The sequence below is a fragment of the Patiria miniata genome, unplaced genomic scaffold (assembly GCF_015706575.1).
Source record: "Patiria miniata isolate m_02_andy unplaced genomic scaffold, ASM1570657v1 HiC_scaffold_10, whole genome shotgun sequence".
Taxonomy (NCBI): Eukaryota; Metazoa; Echinodermata; class Asteroidea; order Valvatida; family Asterinidae; genus Patiria; species Patiria miniata.
This window is the reverse complement of record NW_024037048.1, coordinates 20409942-20432322: the sequence shown is the minus strand read 5'-3', so window position 1 is coordinate 20432322 and position 22381 is coordinate 20409942. Positions and strand designations below refer to the sequence as shown.

Sequence of the window (22381 nt, the reverse complement as noted above, 5' to 3'; positions counted from 1 at the left end):
AACCAAATTTCCAACTAAAGTCACGACATGTCACGTGCATGCATTTCATGTACTGCTGGAAAATCCAGAGTGGCATTAGGGAGATGCACATGTTGCCCATGTGTGAGGTAGACTGAAGGGTCTCTAACAATGACATAACCAGCATGCAATCATCGCCCTGATCGTATATTAAGGACGTGACTTTGCGTTTCATTTTGTAAACGTTAAGCAAATATTTTAAGAACCGTTTTAAACTTTTAGCCATTGACAGTGGCTTTTGCCTACCCATTATGTCTGATCTGCAGACCGGCGTGATGATTGACATGATAAATCAACAATGGTTGACATAGTAAATAGCAGGCAGTCGTTGATAAAGTAAAAATGTAACTACGTGTTCCCCAAATGTAATCAAGTACTACGGTGCTTGAAGGTTTTGTAAATTAAGTAGGTTTTAAATCTGTGTTAATTATTTGTGCTATGTTTTGTTTACATGTTTTGAGAAATTTGTAAACGGATTGAGAAGTTTTTTCGTTTAAACGTGTAAACGTCACATCTTAGTCGTACATTTGCCATGTTGGATTTGTTCTATCACATTTCAAGCAGATTGTACGACAGAAATTTGCTACATTGAACATCCCTCTTGGCTCCCAAATATTGTACACAGTTACACTGAGCATTGCTGGCCGAAAATTGCTAAAACGAGCATCCGCTGAACCGAACCATCTTTTGTGGACCCCAATGTGTTTTCTTACAGCAGTATCCTATGTATTTATAACCTTTCTTTGTGTTGTTTTCGTTGTTCAGACATCGTGAATCGTAAGGCCAGACTAGCCTGGGAGTTGTACCTTAAGATGGAGACGTCTGGCGAATCGTTCAGCCTGCTGTAGCTCATTGCCAACGACGGCTACAAGGTAAAACATCATCCCCTAATTTTGTATGTTTCGTAAAGATTTTGGCATTAGCCCCAAATTAGTATCCAGTCACTCAATCTCAACCTGCAGCCGATTTCACAAAACAGATTTGTCACTTCGTCCAAACGCAAATCGTAGAGGAGACATAAATCTAAATATAACGCAAAGTGTAGAAAGAATGCAGTATCCAGACGTTACTTCAGCAGTTGTGTACAAATTTTTCTATGGAGAGTCAAGAAAACTTTCCAAGTATTTCCGGACAAAATGGAAGTGTTTCTCAGTCCCAGATTCATGTTTGTGAAACATTTTCGCAATGACTGCTTTTTATTGAGATCATGTGTGAAGACAAAAGCGGCGTCAGGTTGCAACATTGTTTCTCACGTGTAAAATCAACGTGAATACGAATCCCCGTGAAAAAGAAAAAAAAAATGATTCGTTGCACATTTACTACTTTGTGTCATTAGCTTGAATAAAGAAGGATGCACTTTTGTGTCGCAAACTTTGGTAAGCATGTAGAGGGCATCATAAAATATTAGAATAGCCAAAAATCCCAAACTGCTTAAAATACTGATTTTGACAAATTCATCACTTTGTCAACAAGGTGGCAATATGATAGAAAACTTCAGGCTTTTCGTTCGAACTTCTGATTTTTTTGCCTCGACCTCAAACTATAATTATCACGGAGTCTCTTCTCAATTTTCATGTTTTCAACTTTTCTGTCGGTAGATGGGCCAGTTCTTCTATACAGCCAAGGCTTTCGATGTCCTGGAAAGATTGGACCCCAATCCTGAATACTGGGAAGGCAAGCGAGGGGCGTGCGTGGGCGTATTCCAGCAGATCATAGCTGGTCATGAACCAAGGTGGGTGTCATCTCTGTCAATCAGCAGTGCACACTGACCAATTAGATCTCAACCTTTGGTCAGGTGACCACAGTATATCGATCAAACAGTGCACACTGACCAATCAGATCCCAACTTATGGTCAGGTGACGGTCAGGTGACCACAGTACATCAATCAAACAGTGCGCACTGACCAATTACATCTCAATTAGTATATCACTCTGGTGCTCTACCAACTGAGCTATCCAGCCCAATGTTGGCGGTTCCCTAATTGTCAATGTCTCTGTCAAAGGGGCGCTAGTCAGAAGCCCTCAACCCGCATATGCCATGCAGCCAGGGATCACGCCCAAAGTCACGATGCAGACCTGGGAAATATCAAACGGGGATCACTCAGAGAGGATACGGCTTTTTATTACAAATTTTCAGGAATACTTTTCAACTTCTTAGCCCTCTAGTTCAACTTCATTGATCTTTATGGATTTTTCCTTTGTCCCCATATTCTAAAAACAGCTTTCATTTTCACTATTAGGTTTTGCCCTTCACTGACATATAAACACTGTATACCAGAGTTGTAATGACTCGAGTCAATGACTCGACTCGTGTCCGACTCGAGTCACTTTTTTTGGCGACTCGACTCGACTCGAGTCCCGACGGGTAAATGACTCGACTCGACTCGAGTCACTGCGAGCAAATGACTCGACTCGACTCGAGTCCCTCATCAGAATGACTCGACTCGACTCGAGTCCCGATGGTTAAATGACTCGACTCGACTCGAGTCACTGCGAGCAAATGACTCGACTCGACTCGAGTCCCTCATCAGAATGACTCGACTCGACTCGAGGAAGGCTAATAAGACTCGAGTCCCAAAAAATAAAAGCAAAACTTATTTGCGAAAAATATTTGCAATGACTTACGCCGCGCCGTTCGCGTTGCCAGTTTTTGTTCACGTCACGTTAATGTTCGCGAATAATGTACGTTCATATACAGCGGCCGTCTGTTTTCCTTCCTCCATAATGATACAACAAACATACACCGTGTCGCGGACTCCCACCTTGTGGTTCTATAGCATGTAATGCTAAACCCGGAACCAGACTTAAAACGCATTTCTCAATCCGTGGTTTCATCATTGGTTTCGGGCGATTTTGAAGTTCTTGGTGGAACGCTGGCTAAATTTATGTCCCGATTTCACAAAACAAATGGATACAGACGGGCCCACCTTTAAATAATCAGAAATAGTTTTGTATAATGCAATTAGGTTTTGACGTTGTCAGCGATCAGCGAACAACAAAATCTAGACCCGAAGCCAAACCAGTTATAAGTCCGAAGTTTCATATCTTCTTATCTGTGACGTGAGCTAGCAATGGAAACTGTTGGTTAGGTACCATACAGCATAGACCTACTTTATGTCTTTGGATTTCCGTAATAGACTGGTGCCTTGTATTCTTTCTCTCTTGTGTTTGTTGCTTTTTATTGTAATTTATTATATAGTGTTCAAATATTTGTGACTCAAATTGACTCGAGCTAAATACTTGACTCGACTCGACTCGACTCGACCACACTCTGTGACTCGACTCGACTCGACTCGACCTTGTTGACCCAATGACTCGACTCGACTCGAGTCACTTCTTTAAAATGACTCGACTCGACTCGAGTCACAAAAATCAGTGACTCATTACAACTCTGCTGTATACTCAGTGCGTTACCTCCCGAGTGAAATTTGGAAAAAATCACTCGGTTGGGACTCGAACCCAAGACCTCCTGCTTGTTAGTGCAGACGTCTTAACCACTGGACCATCAAGCTTACAGAATTGGTTGCCTGGCCAGCCAACCAACCCCGTAAGCTCGATGGTCGAGTCGTGGGTTCGAATCCCACCCAAGTGATTATTTTCCAACTTTCACTCGGGAGGTAACACACCGAGTATACAGTGTTTATACATCGGTGAAGGGCAAATCCTAATATTGATTGACATCGCCTCGAAGCAAATTAAAGTCCATCTTGTTAATAGCTTTCATTTTCATGAGCACAAAACCCAGTGAAGTTCAAGCCACTAGATTTTTGTCATTTGTTTTCCTCTACAGAGAAACACTGCGAGACATCCTCCAAATCTTGCGCAACACCGGTAACCCGCAGGTGGAAAACATCATCCGTGTCATGAAGAAGTGGGCCAAGGACAACAGGGCACCAGTTTCCTGAGGTGGTCCCTATCCTATAGTCTTGAGATTGTTTAAATTTGTACATTCCAAAAACCCCTGCTTGCAAAGAGATTTTCAAAAAAATAAAATAATGGAACGATACTGTTGATTAGGGGTGATTTAATTATTCTTGACGCATGGGAAATTTGCCTTGAAATATTTCTCTATTTAGCTTTGGCAAGATGGTTATGCAGGAGAAAACAACAGTTCTGGAGAGAGGCTGGTCTCTCATGGCATAAACAAAGTAGGCTTGCCTAGTTAAGCTGGACTCTGTGACTCAGTCAGTGACTTGGTCAGTGACTCAGTCAACAACTCAGTGACTCGATCAGCGACTCCATGATTCAGTCAGATTCAGTCAGTGACTCAGTCAGTGACTCAGTCAACAACTCAGTGACTCGATCAGCGACTCCATGATTCAGTCAGATTCGGTCAGTGACTCAGTCAGTGACTCAGTCAACAACTCAGTGACTCGATCAGCGACTCCATGATTCAGTCAGATTTGGTCAGTGACTCAGTCAGTGACTCAGTGAGCGACTCAGTGACTCGATCAGCGACTCAGTGATTCAGTCAGTGACTCAGTCATTGATTTGGTCAGCGACTCGGTTAAGGAATCACTCAGTGACTCATTGAGCGACTCAGTGGTTGTCATCAACTCAGTGACTTGGTCAGTGACTCATCGCGCAGTCAGTGATTCGGTCAGTGACTCGGTCAGTCAGTGATAATAGTGACTGACTCGATCAGTTAATACTCAGTGACTCGGTCAGACAGTCAGTCAGGCAGCATTGAAATGTTCATCATAATTATGAATGTTCACATCACAAATGTTGCTTACATGTAGGACAACTCTGCAAGTTTGTTTTCTTGGAGTTTCTGGGGCCTGTTTAGAGACAAGCCAACGGCATGGGCCAGGAATGGTTATTCAAGGAGGGGGGTAGTAATCTGTACGTAATGTAATTATACTAATTAATGGTTTATATTGATATAAATATACATGTACAAGTTTTCAGAGCACGTTTGTCAGGCAATTAGGGTGTAAGGTCCAGAAGGCATGAAACAAATTGAAGATAAGTGATTTGAACTGGGCCCAATTTCATAGCGCTGCTTAGCACACAATTTCTGCCAGCAGAGCCTCTCCGTCTATCTATCACATTGTCAATACTATATTTTTTCATGTACAATATTGGGAAAGAATGTTGCAACCTGATGCTTCTTTTTCTTCATATCATCTCAATGAAGTCATTCATTGCAAAAATGATGATAAGACATGAATCTGGGACTGAGAAATACTTAAGAGAACACTTTCTTGACGCTCCATAGACTTTGCACACAACCGCTGAAGTGGCGTCAGGTTGCAACATTCTTTTCCAATATTGTGTGATATTCTGACTTCATTTCTTTATTTCATCTGTAAAAACATTAAATGTTTACTGCCTTTCTTTAATGGGAAGATACAACTTTTGCAAACATCACAAAACGAAATGATCAAATTATCGCGAAATACCTTACTGGATTGTTGGGGAATGACAGTCTAAAGCATCCTGTAAAATTGTGGCTCAGTCCTGATGTGCTGACATTTTAAAGAAAAATGGTACTTTTCCAACGCTGGTCAGCCGACAAGCATTGGAGAAAACTGGCTATTTTTCAAAAATTTCTCCCAATTGTTTTATAATTATTTATTCCGCATTTTCTTTGCAATTGATTACACACCTGTGAAGAGGTATAAGTCTGCTAGACTGATTCTCTGACCTTACAATTCCCCAAGTCTATTAATTGCTCCGTTTTATCTTATAAGTGGGGTCACCAGACTGCAAATACATGACTGGTTTTCTTGGCTTTTTCAGCATCTACAAGCCCAAACGTGAAAAAAGTCATTTTAACAATATTTGCTAAAACATACTAATCCTCCAAATCCATTTATTTCTGAAAATTGCAGCAAAAGCAAATGTTGTACATTCCCTTCAAGTCCGATAAATCTTATCTTGCAGTGTCAATATTGTGTAGGTGAATTTTAAAAGTAAATGTGTACTTAAAAATATTGTTGAAATGCTGTGCATAGTTCTTTGAATGAAGGGATGATTAAATCATCACAATAAATAAAAGTGAAAAAAAATACCTGTTTGTTATTGTTTTGTTTGTTTTCTTGGTAGTTTGTTTGGGATTCTGCAAACAAAACTTCAGTTTATTTAAAAGATAAGTTCAGTAAATTTATGTTTGGGCATGGAGCTATAAAAAGTTGGGAAGGTAAAAAAAAAAAATCATATAATTATGATGGGACTCGAACCTGAGTCGCCTGATTGAGAGTCCTACGCCGGTCCACAAGACCATTAACGCACTCAAATGTTATACTAGTTCTGCTTAATTACAATTGTAAGATAGGCTTTTCGTGGCTTTTCACGTTGACGCCCATGCACGCTTAGACGTAAAACAGTCTGACGATGTAAAACATTCGTTTGATTTTGGGTGTAGCTGTTCAAATTGATCTAAATTTAATTGGAAAAGGGTGAAGGGTGTCAACTGAACTAAAATCCTGAAATTCAATGAAATAAAACTCGTACAATCCTTGGTTTCAGTACGAAACACACGTGTTCAACGGATGCAGAGAAGCCTATTTCTTTTGTTAAATTCCTTTGTTGAATCTGGCGTTAACAATAAAATGTTTCCATTGAGGGAAAAGGATTAAACGCCGCGATCTTTTTTCACGCTTGAGTGCATCTGAATGGGGAATATTGAAGCGGAAAATCACGATTTACAGCACTTAGGCAGCACTTTATCCCACATAATGATACTTTTTGAAGAGGAAATTGCATACTGAATACATCTATAGTTTTAAAATGCAAAAATTCGCCGTATTTAAAAAGTCGACGAAATTTTTTTGGAAAAATTTCACCAAAACTTTCCTAATCCTATCGTAGGCGGCGCTATATATATTTCATTCTCAGTGCGCGCATTGTTAGCGCGATAGCCGCCGCCCGATCGGTGTATCACCCGTTTACCCAATCTTATTTTAGCATCACAATTTCAATTTATCTCACCAATAAAAGTTGAATAGGTCTACAACTAAAACAATAGATAATTAAGGTCTGTGAAACAAAATGCAATCAGAATAAAAGTCAACTCAGTAATGGAACAAAAGAGACGCGTATAAGGATATTAATAAAAGGGCCCTGGTATACCCATGAAGCAAGAGGGGGGCGGGAATTTGTTTTGTCGTGTGAGATGGGGGGAGGGGGAACAAGCGAAATATTTTTACTAAAAGTCGTTAGTGGAAAAATGTTTTTAAAAAAGGGTTATAAACCGTACATGTATACAAAACAGGCAGCCAGCCCCGCCCCCATCCCCTTGCAGTGCCTTACACACACGCTAATGCGCTAGCCAACTAAGGATACGGTGCACGTGCGAGAATGAAATATATATAGCGCCGCCTACGGTAGGATGAGGAAAGTTTTAGTGAAATTTTTCCAAAAAAATTACCTCGACTTTTTAAATACGGCGAATTTTCGAATTTTGAAACTACAGTTGTATTCAGTATGCAATTTCCTCTTCAAAAAGTATCATTATGTGGGATAAAATGCTGCCCAAGTGCTGTAATTCGTGATTTTCCGCTTCAATATTCCCCATTCAGATGCACTCAAGCGTGAAAAAAGATCGCGGCGTTTAATCCTTTCGCCTCAATGGAAACATTTTATTGTTAACGCCAGATTCAACAAAGGAATTTAACAAAGGAAATGGGCTTCTTTGCATCCGTTGAACACGTGTGTTTCGTACTGAAACCAAGGATTGTAAGAGTTTTATTTCATTGAAGTTCACGATTTTAGTTCAGTTGACACCCTTTACCCTTAACAAATATGTTTCGATCAATTTAAACAGCTACACTCAAAATCAAACGAGCCGATTTACATCGTCAGGCTGCGATGTACGTCTAAACGTGCATGGGCGTCAACGTGAAAAGCCACGATAAGCCTATCTTACGGTTATAATTAAAAATATATAGTAGTGTATTTGAGCGCGTTAATGGTCTGCTGGACCGGCGTAGGACTCTCGATCAGGCGACTCAGGTTCGAATCCCACCATGTTTATATTGTTACTAAATTTTCTCCTTACTTTTTCCCTTCCCCCAAACATTTAGCGAACTTATCTTTTAACAAAAGTGAAGTTTTGTTTCTCAGAATCAAATACATCAAAAATATAAACACTAAAATTGCATTAGTTATATTCTTCTCTTTTTTTTTTAAGTATATACTTAATCCTCCATCCATGAAATTGAAAACTATAGGAGAGACAAGTTTGGAGTTTTTTTCTGAAAATTATTTTAATTTTAATTCTTTCAACTGCGTTTAACACTTTATATGAAACTTAACACATAGTTATCACTGCACTGTGTTATTATTGAAATAGTTGAAGAGCATTTTATTGCAAAAATGAAACATATTTTAAGGGAAGATACAACATTTCCAAGCATAAAAAAACGACATGGTCAAATTTTCACGAAATACTTCACTGGATTGTTAGGGAATGACAGTCTAAAGCTTAGCATCCTGTAAATCATGGCTCCTGGTGTGCTGACATTTTTCAAGAAAAAGTGTATTTTTCCAAAACTGGTTAGCCAACCAGCATTGGGAAAAAAAGTGGCTTAAAAAACAGTTCCTAATTTTTCATGTTTAGTTAATTCGCGTTATCGTTGCAATTGAATTACACAATGGTGAAAGGGTACAAGCCTTCTAGACTGATTCTCTGACCTTACAATTCCCCAAAGTCTACAAATTGCTCTGCTTCATCTTAAGTGGTTCAGGGAACCAGACTACATGAACATGATTGGTTTTCTTGGTTTTTCAGCATATACAAGCCCAAAACGTGAAACAAGTCAGTTGAACAATATTTGCTATAACATAATAATCCTCCAAATCCATTTATTTTTGAAAATTGCAGCAAAGGCAAATGTTGTACATTCCCTTTAACCAAAATATTTCACGCATGCCAGTACTGCATGCGTACAGTTTAAAAAAAAAAGCTATGATAAGGACTAGTAACTGGGTTTTGGCATTTAAGATGACTAATTGTCCAAAATCAACAAATTATATTGTTTTCCAATTACCAATTTTCTATCTATTTGTTATTTTAACAGAAGAAAACAACTCTTTTGTTCTGTTTTGGGACATTTACAACCCTCAGAACAAGTAGCATTTAATTTGGCAGCTTTTCCATGCAAACAGGTCCCCTACCCTACTGAGTACACTAGACTGTTTGCCTATATTATCATTTCTGACAGGGATATCGGGAACCAGTTTTCCCTACAAGAACTGACTTATTCTAGGGCTACATATAACTTGACAATCTAAGTATATTACATAACCAAATATGGGCCAAATTTGTTGTTCTCATGCAAAAGTGCATAATTTTTGTATTGTTAGAATATACAGCAATAAAGAACTTTTTCTTGGGGGTCGGAGTCTCAGTAATTGCTCAGACTGTGGTTATAAAAAAATATAAATTTCATGTATGTCGACGCCTACTAAGGAATTAGGATTACTGAAATATACTGAAATAACAGCTAACATTGACCCAGGATCGCATGGACCAACAAAGGGCATGAAAACGACTCTTCTCAACTGTTCTCAGACTTAAATTTAAAATTATATCCAAGTGAGAGATATTGAGGCTGCGTGTTTAATCGATGGGTACGATGCACCCATACCCAACCTTGCATCATTCAATGACTGTTTATTGCCTGCAAGCAAGTAACTGAAAACTTGGTAAAAGGAATTACATGGAGCACAATATTTGAGTGAATAACCAAACCACATTACTCTGAGTTACTAAACATGCAAAACAATCTAAACCACATGGATGTTTATTGAAGGCAGGACCAGTCCAATCCAGTCCAGGATCTGCAATCCAGAATCCTAACTGGTTCAGCATCTGCAATCCAGTATCCTAACTGGTTCAGCATCTGCAATCCACTCCTAACTGGTTCAGCATCTGCAATCCAGTATCCTAACAGGTTCAGCATCTGCAATCCAGTATCCTAACTGGTTCAGCATCTGCAATCCAGTATCCTAACTGGTTCAGCATCTGCAATCCAGTATCCTAACTGGTTCAGCATCTGCAATCCAGTATCCTAACAGGTTCAGCATCTGCAATCCAGTATCCTAACAGGTTCAGCATCTGCAATCCAGTATCCTAACAGGTTCAGCATCTGCAATCCAGTATCCTAACTGGTTCAGCATCTGCAATCCAGTATCCTAACTGGTTCAGCATCTGCAATCCAGTATCCTAACAGGTTCAGCATCTGCAATCCAGTATCATAACTGTTTCATCATCTGCAATCCAGTATCCTAACTGGTTCAGCATCTGCAATCCAGTATCCTAACTGTTTCATCATCTGCAATCCAGTATCCTAACAGGTTCAGCATCTGCAATCCAGTATCCTAACTGTTTCATCATCTGCAATCCAGTATCATAACTAGTTCATCATCTGCAATCCGGTATCCTAACAGGTTCAGCATCTGCAATCCAGTATCCTAACTGGTTCAGCATCTGCAATCCGGTATCCTAACAGGTTCAGCATCTGCAATCCAGTATCATAACTGTTTCATCATCTGCAATCCAGTATCATAACTGGTTCATCATCTGCAATCCAGTATCCTAACAGGTTCAGCATCTGCAATCCAGTATCCTAACAGGTTCAGCATCTGCAATCCAGAATCCTAACTGGTTCAGCATCTGCAATCCAGTATCTTAACAGGTTCAGCATCTGCAATCCAGTATCCTAACTGGTTCAGCATCTGCAATCCACTCCTAACTGGTTCAGCATCTGCAATCCAGTATCCTAACAGGTTCAGCATCTGCAATCCAGTATCCTAACTGGTTCAGCATCTGCAATCCAGTATCCTAACTGGTTCAGCATCTGCAATCCAGTATCCTAACTGGTTCAGCATCTGCAATCCAGTATCCTAACTGGTTCAGCATCTGCAATCCAGTATCCTAACTGGTTCAGCATCTGCAATCCAGTATCCTAACTGGTTCAGCATCTGCAATCCAGTATCCTAACAGGTTCAGCATCTGCAATCCAGTATCCTAACAGGTTCAGCATCTGCAATCCAGTATCCTAACTGGTTCAGCATCTGCAATTTAGTATCCTAACTGGTTCAGCATCTGCAATCCAGTATCCTAACAGGTTCAGCATCTGCAATCCAGTATCATAATTGTTTCATCATCTGCAATCCAGTATCATAACTGGTTCAGCATCTGCAATCCAGTATCCTAACTGTTTCATCATCTGCAATCCAGTATCCTAACAGGTTCAGCATCTGCAATCCAGTATCCTAACTGTTTCATCATCTGCAATCCAGTATCATAACTAGTTCATCATCTGCAATCCGGTATCCTAACAGGTTCAGCATCTGCAATCCAGTATCCTAACTGGTTCATTATCTGCACCCGGTATCCTAACAGGTTCAGCATCTGCAATCCAGTATCATAACTGTTTCATCATCTGCAATCCAGTATCATAACTAGTTCATCATCTGCAATCCAGTATCCTAACTGGTTCAGCATCTGCAATCCAGTATCCTAACAGGTGCAGCATCTGCAATCCAGTATCCTAACTGGTTCAGCATCTGCAATCCAGTATCCTAACAGGTTCAGCATCTGCAATCCAGTATCCTAACTGGTTCAGCATCTGCAATCCAGTATCCTAACTGGTTCAGCATCTGCAATCCATGCAGTATCCTAACTGGTTCAGCATCTGCAATCCAGTATCCTAACAGGTTCATCATCTGCAATCCAGTATCCTAACAGGTTCAGGATCTGCAATCCAGTATCCTAACTGGTTCAGCATCTGCAATCCAGTATCCTTACTGGTTCAGCATCTGCAATCCAGTATCCTAACAGGTTCAGCACCTGTGATAGCTGGGTGACCCTCTCGATGATCTTATCCTGTCTCTCTCCACCAACCTGCTGATCAAATTTCTGCAGGAAACAGTCTGGATGCCACAGCAACTGTACGGAGCGTACAAACCCCCACAGCTCGGCAGCATCCTCGCTGAACATAATGTAACGCATCAGCACCTGCAACAATCTTGTCTGAAAATGAGTTGCCATGATGAAACAGTCACGGCATGTCCTCCACGGATCCCAGCTGAGTCAACTACTGTTCCTATACTTGCACTAAGCATCTTGTTACACAACTGTAGGCACTCATCCTGTGTCATTGTCTTTGTTTTTGTCTCAGCTTGTCTTCCTCTCTGCTGTATCGGACAGCTGAGACCCCTTGTAGCGCTGCTGCTGTTCTGTCAGTGATCTCCTGCTCTGGCGGCTCAGTCGTCAAATGAATCCTGATGATCAAATACATCATTAAAAAAAAATTAATTCTGAAAACATTTTTAATACTGACTTTTAATCTTGCAATGTGAATCTTCGTTTTGACAAAAAAAACTCACTGACATCTTTGCTTTAATATTCAGACTAGGTTTTCAACAGAGAAAGTAACATATATTCCAGGGTTTTAGTAAAAATACCTCCATCGAGCTTCATAAACAGCCCCAACAACTTCAACAAGCATGATACTCAAGTTGCTAATAAGAGTTGCAATAATAGGCGTCAGCTATTTGGTTCGACTTCCAGTCAAGAAAGCGTACGTAGTTTTTTTTTTCCTCAAAAGCTTCTTTAAAGCCCGGAACGCACCCACTCCTTTGATTAACTTTTTGGAACCGAAATATAAAATCTGTGTCGCCAACATACCCTGCAGTCCTATAATAAACCCACACTACTGGGACCTGGCATGGAGTGCTCTGAAACATGCAAAACACAGTATTGATGAGAGTCCCAAATTTTCGGGCAAGCATAAACCTGCGAAAACAATTTTGCGACCTGACACTGCCGTTTTCTTCATATATCATCTCAATGAAGGACAGTCATTGGAAAAATGATGATAAGACATGAATCTAGGACTAAGAAACATTCCCAATTTCAATGTTAGGAAATACTTCAATTTTCTTGACTCACAATAGACTTTGTACCGCTGAAGTGGCGTCAGGTTGCAACATTCTTTCCATGTCTGCTGCCCATTGGAGATCAACCTGCTATCTGTACTGCCATCAATTGCATCATATGCTGCATTCCTCTGACTCTGTGTCTTGCATCACTGGCTGCTCATGGCATGCACGTCATCAATTTCTATGAAAATCGTAGGATACAGACAGAAAGGCACTTGTATTACATAAATAAAGCCACAGTGAGTTGCTATTTGCTGGGCGTGTTTTCTTAGTTGAACCTAGCCCGAAAATTAGGGACTGTCCATGCAAACTGAAGTCAAAGTCTAGCCCGACTGCGTCTGGCCGTACAGTACTATCGCAAGCTCTGTAGTACGGCCAGACGCTCAATGCTTCCACACACACTGAATTTTTTTTCCCGCTGATGTAGCGATTTTGCTACAGATTTTGATCAAGATTATCTTTTCGTCCAGGACACAAATTTCCATCCACAAAATGCAGGTGTGTTTAACGCAAAAAATAACGGGCAATTTTGAGTCAACTTTCACACTCGGTTTCCACAAGATAACTGAAGAAATATCTGTTGCATTAACTTAGAATGTATTCCAGGATCCCTTTGCAAGTTTTCCAACAACTTTGAGGCAATTTAGATTTTTTGTTTTTTCCTCAATAAAAAAATACAAGAGGTTAGGCCAAAAAAAAAAGTCTCCGGTTTCTGGTATGGAGCTTGCCCAAAAAGTGGTGCGGCGGCGTGGCTTTTTTTTTTTTTTTACCTGATTTTTTTGGTTCAAATGTCGGCTGATGACTGCAAATGGTGCCCGAGTAAACTTAGTGCAAATATATGGGAGTCCAGAGAGGCCACATAAAGCTTATTCTCGACCATAACCCAATCTAAAAACACGTTAAAATTGTGCAGCAGCAGGATTCAAGTCAAACCAGTGAGTTTGGCGGTTTTGAGACATCATTTTTCTCAAAAAAAAAAAACTTTTTCATTTTGCCGACGCGATGGCTACGGCGACGCGCGCATACCAGAAACCGGAGACTTTTTTGGGGGGCCTTAGCCTCATATTTTTAATTCAATTTGGCAAACAACAACAACTTTTCTCCAAAACAATTATGCAAACATTCCTTGGAAAGTAGGAGAAGCTTCGATCAACATTCATCGACCCATTTTGTTTTTTAAATATCAACCACATATAACCTTATATGGTAAGGAATTATTTTGTTTCCCCTTCTTTTCTTGCGCAGTTTTATCAAACGAAAAGCAACGATTTCTGATTTCGCAATCTACCTGAAACGAAAGCTGGACATTGTTCGTTGTGCAATTTTCTGAACGACATAGACACATTGGTTGCGCAATGCATTCCAAACGATGCAGATACGTCTTGAGACCATGATTATGTGCACCAAGTATAAAGCATGTTATCTTCTAGAAATAAAATCAAAAATATTTTGAGTGTTATTTTTAATAAGAATGTCTTTTATTTCAAGTCATTACCACTATCTACCACTATAGCTATAGTACGCGGGTATGTATACATGCATTTTGGAACAGTGCCCTCAATAGTCAGGTAGCGTCTTAGCCCAACCCCCTCCACCCCAGCTTTTCAAACTTTCCAAGTTGGTGGCTCCGCAAATATGAACAAGAGATTGCCTCTGCTGGTCAAGAGGCCTAACTGTAGCCTTTCCACAAGGTCATCCTGACAAGCGCCGGCAGTTAACCGAGGGACGAAACAGCGAGGCGTTTTGAACGGCGCCTTGACACACGTCGAGTGAGCTACAAGCGAGGTTTTCCAAATCCTAGCTTCATTCCAATACCGGATCCAGCTCTATTGCCAAGCCGCATGCCCGAAACCGGTTTACGGAACGAAGCCGGAGTTTGAGAAACGCCGGTATGTCTCATGACCTCGGTGACTTTCGGTCGTTTTGTAAACATAGGCTTTGTGCCCGGTTCGGAACAAAGCCATGTGAGGCCCCTAATCAGACAAGTGGCTTTGTCATTTACTTGCATGGTATGGTCCCACTGGTATGGGGGAGGGGAGGGGGAAGGGGGGCATGTGGTCGTTCAACTATCCCACCCCACCCCCATCGTCGCTACGTCATTGCTTCAGAGATTATTATAAATCGAGGTGGTTCGCAATACAGAATGGCAAACTCTGGTGTGATTTGTCCGGATATCAACCGGGCTAGTTCAGGGTGAATCGTGCGCGTTATGCGGAGGCCACAAACTAGCAAATGTAGGAAGTCTGGTCGTTCCATACAAGCCTTTCTCGTTGATATGGGGGGGGGATTTTAAATCACTTTACATGCTTTTTTGGAACTGTGTCATTATTTTAAGTAGTGAACGTTTGATTTTTAGGTCCATCATCACCGGTCATGCATTCTAACATTTCTGGAAATGATTATTCGAACTGGGAGATATTAAAGTGTAAAAACCTTTTCCACATTTAGAAGGCCACGATTATACACGGGCCGTATATGATGCGTAAAGTTCATGGAACTTTATTTAACTGTATTTTATTTCCTCAAAGTCCCAATCAAGGAGCAAAGCCTACCTCAGGGGCATAACTACGGGGACACGGGGCATATGTACCCCCACCCCCAGTGGAAGCCGCCCCCCCCCCCCCGCTCCAGTTTGAAAGCCTGAAATAAAACATTAACTGTTGTAATAATACGTTTATTTTGCGCTTAGTGCAGCCTTTGTAAAAATAACGCACCCCAGGTGCCCTACCCCAAGTTAAACCCAAGTTTCTCCGCTGGTTGAGTACGATTTAATTCCTCATATAATCCCGAATATATCCACACAATTTAATAGACTGAAGCGCCATCTGTACATTGAATGAATCACGGCCGGTGCATACGTCACTTGTCTATCCACCAATCACAGTTTGTCGGTGACAAGTCGGTGACGACAAGTCGGTGACCACAAGTGAGTGGTCTGTGACTGACAGGTTGTGTGTGTCAATCATAAATTCCATGTTTGGATGTGTCACAGACGTCCATACAATATCCACCAATAAGAAGCGGCCATTTCAATCTCGGTGACTAGTTTTGTTATGGTGACTTTATAGCCTCAACGACATTAACATTGCTTTCATATCATTAATATGAAGCGAGTCGGTGATGTGTGATTGACAGCGCACAGGAGCCATGCAATCACAATCCAGGTCCGAGTTTTTAGTCACTGCTCAGGAAATCGATGGCACTATTTAAGAAAATGTGGGGCCGTCCACCCTTCACATCAACCACAGGTCACCTTCGGACGACAACCAGAGAGAGAACTGACTGCAAGAACAAGATTTTGCTCGGTGAGTGTTTGAAACAATCATTTTTCTTCTGAAGACATTTGTTGTCTTTTGCCCAATGTGTTTGAATCAATGCGAGATTCAGATTTTGTTGAATGTTGCTGATGCAATGATTCTCCAAACAGCGAGCGCGGTGGTTGGCTTGATATTTTCTCGTCTTTGTGTGCTTGTAAAAATGTGGTAGCTTGAGGACTGAAAGAAACCCAAGATTATTATGAACAAATTGTTCTTTTTCATTTCACTATGACTCTAATACACGTCTGCTAACAGTAAAACCAGCGCGCTAATTCCGATCCAGAAGTTGTGCCTTTTCCCAATGACCACTTTGGAGTTGATAAAGTATCGCGATGATTTACAAATGCGTTTGAAATTAACTTGTTCGGACGGGCTTTGTTTGTGCATAACATGCACTAATCAAAGCCCGTCTGAAAGAGATAATTTCAAACACTTTTGTAAATTATCGAGCTATTTTATTTCAGCTCTTATAATGTAAACAGTTGGTGCGGATGCAGACCACGGTTTTGCGAGTTCAAATTTCAAGGCAATAAAAATGAGGAATTCCTGTCTGGCAATATTTCCGCTACTACTTCCATTGTGCACTCTCATAAACAAATTGTCCAAATACTTACTGGTTTCTTTACTTCTTGAACAAAAATCATTAGGATTCTTGTCGATATGGATAATACACTACGAAGTCACATTTATGGCCTTTTTTTAAAATTAGGTTCGACTGTTAGGTTGGACTGTCTTCTGACCGCAGTTTTTCGCAAGTATAAAGCATCAAGTTCCCTGCTGTGATTCAGAACAGTAAAGATGTATTGATCATTCAAAATAATATTTCAGAGGAACTACAAATCGGTGTTCATTTTCGGTTTCAAAAAAAAAGTCTCGCAAAACCTGAACTCTTTATAGCCTGGCCAATATTTTTGGCACGGTCAAGCACACTCATATTTTTTGCCTCCTTTTTTCCTATTGACTTTATCGTTGAAATTTTCAAACATGAAATCCTAGTGCAATGTACTCACATTATTTCCGGATATCACTCAAACTCAATCAGAATGAAAAGTTATGCGGAAGTTGGTCACGGAAGAACGTATACAGGTATCCGGACATCTCAAAATGCCGGTCTTATTTGTGTTATTATTTGTGGATATTCTCAGTGCCTTTGAACTTTGTTGTTCAACTTTGCTATAGTTCACAGTGCGCCATTCCGGTTTCATCAAGTTACTTTTAAGCACTGCAGGATAAAAGTGTCACTGGTCAGAATAGACTAGAGGGCGCAAATACAAACGCACTGAATCATGATGATGCACACAGTTTTATACAAGTTCAATAGCTGGATGCATTTTGTAGAATTCATGGATAGATTTGAGATAAATAGTCAACCCAAATTACATTTTCACTGTACAGACATTTTTTTGGCCGTGTTGTACTTGTGGACTTCAGCTATGCCTCCCCACCAGACTCCAAGTTATCTCCTAGAGGATTTTTAATGACTCATATTTTTGTTGGTATTTTTTTCAGCCAGCAATCCGCTCAAGTGTTGAAAAGTGCTTCCGCGAGAGAATTCAAGAACTGTGCTTAGGTGAGTGTCTGTTGACATTTTCTTCATTCAAGCATCAGAATAGAGCGGTGATTTGGTAGGAGACTTTTCCTTTTTTTTATGCATTTGATATTTTTGATCAAAATTAGAAACCAGAAAACGTCATTCAATTACCTCTACGAAAAAAATAATCCTGGCCATGATGGTTAGTCTTCTCAATTATCCCTACTAAAAAAATATCATCCAAGCCATAGTCTCCTCAATTATCCCTTCTAAAAATATCCTCCTAGCCATGATGGTTAGCCTCCTCAATGATCACATCTAAAAGATATCTTCGAAGCCGTGATGCTTTGTCTGTTCAATAATCTCGTCTAAAAATAATTCCTCCAAGCCATGATGATTACTATCCTAAAATATTATCCATTCTAAAAAAAAAATAGCTTCCAAGCCGTGATGGTTTGTGCGTTCAATAATGTCTTCTAAAAAAAATTATCCCATTCATAATAGTTAGTTTCCTCAATTATCCCTTCTTAACAAATATCCTCCAAACCATGATGGTTAGTCTCCTTAATTATCCCTTCTAAAACAATATCCTCCAAGCCACAATGGTTTTTATTTCAATAATCCCTTCCAAAATATCCTCCTAGCCATGATGTTTAGTCTCCTCAATTTTCCCTTCTAAAATATATCATCCAAGCCATGATGGTTTTCATTTCAATAATCTCTTCAAAAAAAATCCTCCTTGCAGTGATGATTAGTCTCCACAATAATTATCCCTTTAGAAAAGATCCTCCTATCCATGATGGTTAGTCTCCTTAATAATTATCACATCTAAAACATATCCTCCTTGCCATGATGGTTTTCATTTCAATAATCTCTTCTAAAAAATATCCTCTTAACCGTGATAAGTCACCTCAATTATCCCTGTAAAAAAAACCTCCTAGCCGTGGTGATTAGCCTCCTCAATTATCCCTTTTCAAAAAAAAATATCCTCCTAGCAATGATGGTTAATCTCCTCAATGATCACATCTAAAAAATATCCTCCAAGTCCAGATGATTAGTTTCCTCAATTATCTCTTCTAAAACACATCCTCCAAGCCATGATGGTTTTTATTTTAATAATCCCCTCTAAAAAATCCTCCTAGCCATGATGGTTTGTCTCCTCAATTATCCCTTCTAAAACAATATCCTCCTAGCCATGATGGTTAGTCTCCTTAATTATCCCTTTAAAAAATATCCTCCAAGCCATGTTGGTTTTCATTCAATAATCCCTTCTAAAAAAATCCTCCAAGCCGTGATGATAAGTCTCCTCATTTAACCCTTCTAAAAATATCCTCCTAGCCATAATGGTTAGTCTTCTCAATTATCCCCTTAAAAAATATCCTCCAAGTCATGATGATTAGTGTCTTCAATTATCCCTTCTCAATATATCCTCCAAGCCATGATGATTAGTCTCCTCAATTATCACATCTAAAAGATAACATCCAAGCCATGATGGTTTGTCTGTTCATATAATCAATAATAATAATGTTCAATAATCCCTTCTAAAAAGATACCTCCTTGTCATGAGTGTGAGTCTCCGCAATTATCCCTTCTAGAAATTATCCTCCAAGCAATGATGGTTAGTCTCCTTAATTATCACATCTAAAAATTAACTTCCAAGCCGTGATGGTTTGTCTGTTCAATAACCTCGTCTGAAAAATATCCTCCAAGCCGTGATGGTTTTTATTTCAATAAGCACTTCTAAATAAAAATATGCTCCTAGCCATGATGAGTAGTCTCCTCAATTATCCCTTCTCAAAAAATATATTCCAAGCCGTGATCGATAGTGTGTTCAATAATCTCTTCTAAAAATATCCTCCAAGTCAAGATGATTAGTCTCCTCCATTATCCCTTCAAAAATATCTTCCAAGCCGTGATGATTAGTCTTCTCAATTATCCCTTCCTTCTAAAACATATCATCCAATCCATGATGGTTTCCATTTCAATAATCCCTTCTACAAATTTTCTCCTGGCCGTGATTATTAGCCTCCTCAATTATCCCTTTAAAAAAATATCCTCGTAGCCATGATGGCTAGTCTCCTCATTTAGCCCTTCTAAAAAATATCCTCCTGGCCATGATGGTTAGTCTCCTCAATGATCAAATCTAAAAAAAAATTGTCGGCCCCCTCCCCACCCTCTGGATCCGCGCCTGTCAAACTATTTTGTCAAATTTTGACCTGAAATGCTTGTAATTTGATGTATGATGACGTCATGACGACGTCCCTAAAATATCCACATCTGCACACTTAGGTTCATGTTCAAACCAGGTTTCGTCTTTCTGCAACTTCTTTTTGCATTTTAAATTCACCTAAATTTGACCTACCAGTAACCCCGAAAGGAAAGGTCAAACGACTTTACCTTCGAATATCAAAAATGTTTATCAAAGTAAAGTCAATCAGGTTTCAAAGTGTGAACATGATTGTTCATTTTGTTTATGAGGTTTTGCAGTGAAATCGCTTGTAATTAAATACCTGATGACGTCATTACGACGTCAGAGTATAAAAAGGTATACCTCTGAGTCAGTGTTGATGTTTGTTAATGGTTTGAAGTCTGTACTGTTCAGAAGAAAAGTCGCAGATAATTATTGTCACAAAAAAAAGAAAGAAAGAAAGAAAGAAAGACATTTCTTAACATTTCCAAACAATGATCGGGTAGTACCCGATCACCCAAATATATCAGGGTTTTGTTGTTCGGAATGAGGAATTCCTGTCTCACATTATTTCCGCATCTACTTTCATTTCGCACGCTTCAAACTAAATTATTGTTCACATACTGACTGGTTTAGTTTTTGAAAAAGTTGAAATCTTGTCACTATAATGGATAGCACACTGTACATTCACGGAAAGTTGTATTGTCAAAACAAAGGCTATCAGGTAGGACTTTTTCTAGTCATATCTGATTGCAGTTTTTTGAAGAGTTTAAAACATCAAGTTCCCTGCTGATTTCAGAATAGTTTCAACTGATTGTGATTAATGCTTCAACAAATTCACGCACTTTTAATATTTTAAATAAGTGGTTTTTCTTTTGTCTAAAGAAGACATATAGCGAAAGCTCCATCCTTTATAAATAACCTCACCCATAAAATCAGTATGATCAACCACCCCTTGTTTTCTTCCTCATTTTGCCATTTTAATGTTATCAATTTAATTTTAAAACACGGAAACTCTGGTGCAATGCATTGCAATGTGAGTACATTGCAATGTACTCACATTGTTTCCCGGCAATCACTGAAACTAATTCAGGATCAACAGCTATAGGGAAGTTGGTCACGGAAGAACGTTTATCAGGAAATCCGGACATCAAAAACATTCTTGTCTTATTGTGTGTTATTGCTCAAGCAGTACCCTTTCAACTTTGCCATTTCGCTAGAGTTCACAGTGCGCTTTGATCATCAAGTTTCATTCAATCATAGCAGGATGAACGTGTCATGAATATAGAGGGCGCAAATACAAACGGACCGGATCGTGATGATGCACACAGTTTTATACAAGTTCAAATTGCTTTATTTAACTTGGTGAATTTGTAGAAATCATGTATAGAGTTGGTGTTGTACATATTGCTCAGGCTTTCTGTTCGCCTGAAGAGAATGAAGCAAAAGCTCTCGATGAATTCACTCATGTATTTGCATGTAGGGTTCCACTCAGCATGCAACTGAGATTCTGTTGGATATTTGGACAAACAGCCATATTGATTTTTGGCTTATTTTTCGAAAGTTTTTGGTGATTGGTACAGATTTTCACAAATCTGAAATATTTTGTGAGACAAGTTTCAGTTGACAAACAGATGGAGGCTTACTAGAGCCAAACCGGTGCGCTGATTTCCTATCCGGAAAATAAATCTTTATTGAACGACTGTAACTTGGCTGCGGTAGTCCAGCTGTAATGTTTACGCCCCTACTTCCTTGGTATGAGATCGATTTCCCCCACAAATGCAGAAACTGTATGCTCATTGTGATTTCTATAACTACAAGTTCAAGCAACCTAGAACCAGTTACTAGAACATAGGATGAATTGCTCACAATCTTAAGTATGATGCAGCACAACTAACTTTTGAACTTTTAGCTGAGTTGATGCTATACATTTGACCAAAACAGATAAATTAAAGCGATTATTTTTTTGGTTCTTGTCACTGAATTTCGTTGTTATCACACGTTAATAGTCTGCCCACCGGCACACTATTTCGAAAACGTCTTCATTTTTTTAAGACGATATATATTGTCTGATATAACACTATACAAACACGAAATAATTCAGTGTCAAAAACAAAGCTGTTCAGACTCGATTGGTTTTGAATCAAATTTTGGGAGCATTTTTTTTAAGAGCTCATTACATCAAGTTCCCTGCTGTGATTCAGAATAGTTGAAATTTATCGGGATTCGCACTTATTCAAAATAATTCACGCACTTGTTCAGGTAAAAAATGACTGAATTAACATTTTGGTTTAAAGAAAACAATCTTGCGAAAGTTCGACTCTTTAACCTAAACAGTATATAGGTATGATCAACCACCCCCTTATTTTCTGCCTCGTTTTTTCCCTGTTTAATTTATCATTTTAATTTTTAAACATGAAATCCTGATTC

The 22381-nt window shown here is 39.5% G+C and overlaps 1 protein-coding gene across 1 annotated transcript; it reads left to right on the top strand.

Annotated features, from left to right (window-relative positions):
• Window positions 1-834: 834 nt before the first annotated feature.
• LOC119739701 (intraflagellar transport protein 56-like) lies at window positions 835-4056 on the top strand. The gene is made up of 3 exons (XM_038214727.1): window positions 835-890; window positions 1617-1750; window positions 3809-4056. The coding sequence occupies exons 2-3, from the start codon at window positions 1617-1619 to the stop codon at window positions 3921-3923; spliced, it is 249 nt and encodes an 82-aa protein (XP_038070655.1). The 5' UTR covers window positions 835-890; the 3' UTR covers window positions 3924-4056.
• Window positions 4057-22381: the final 18325 nt, after the last annotated feature.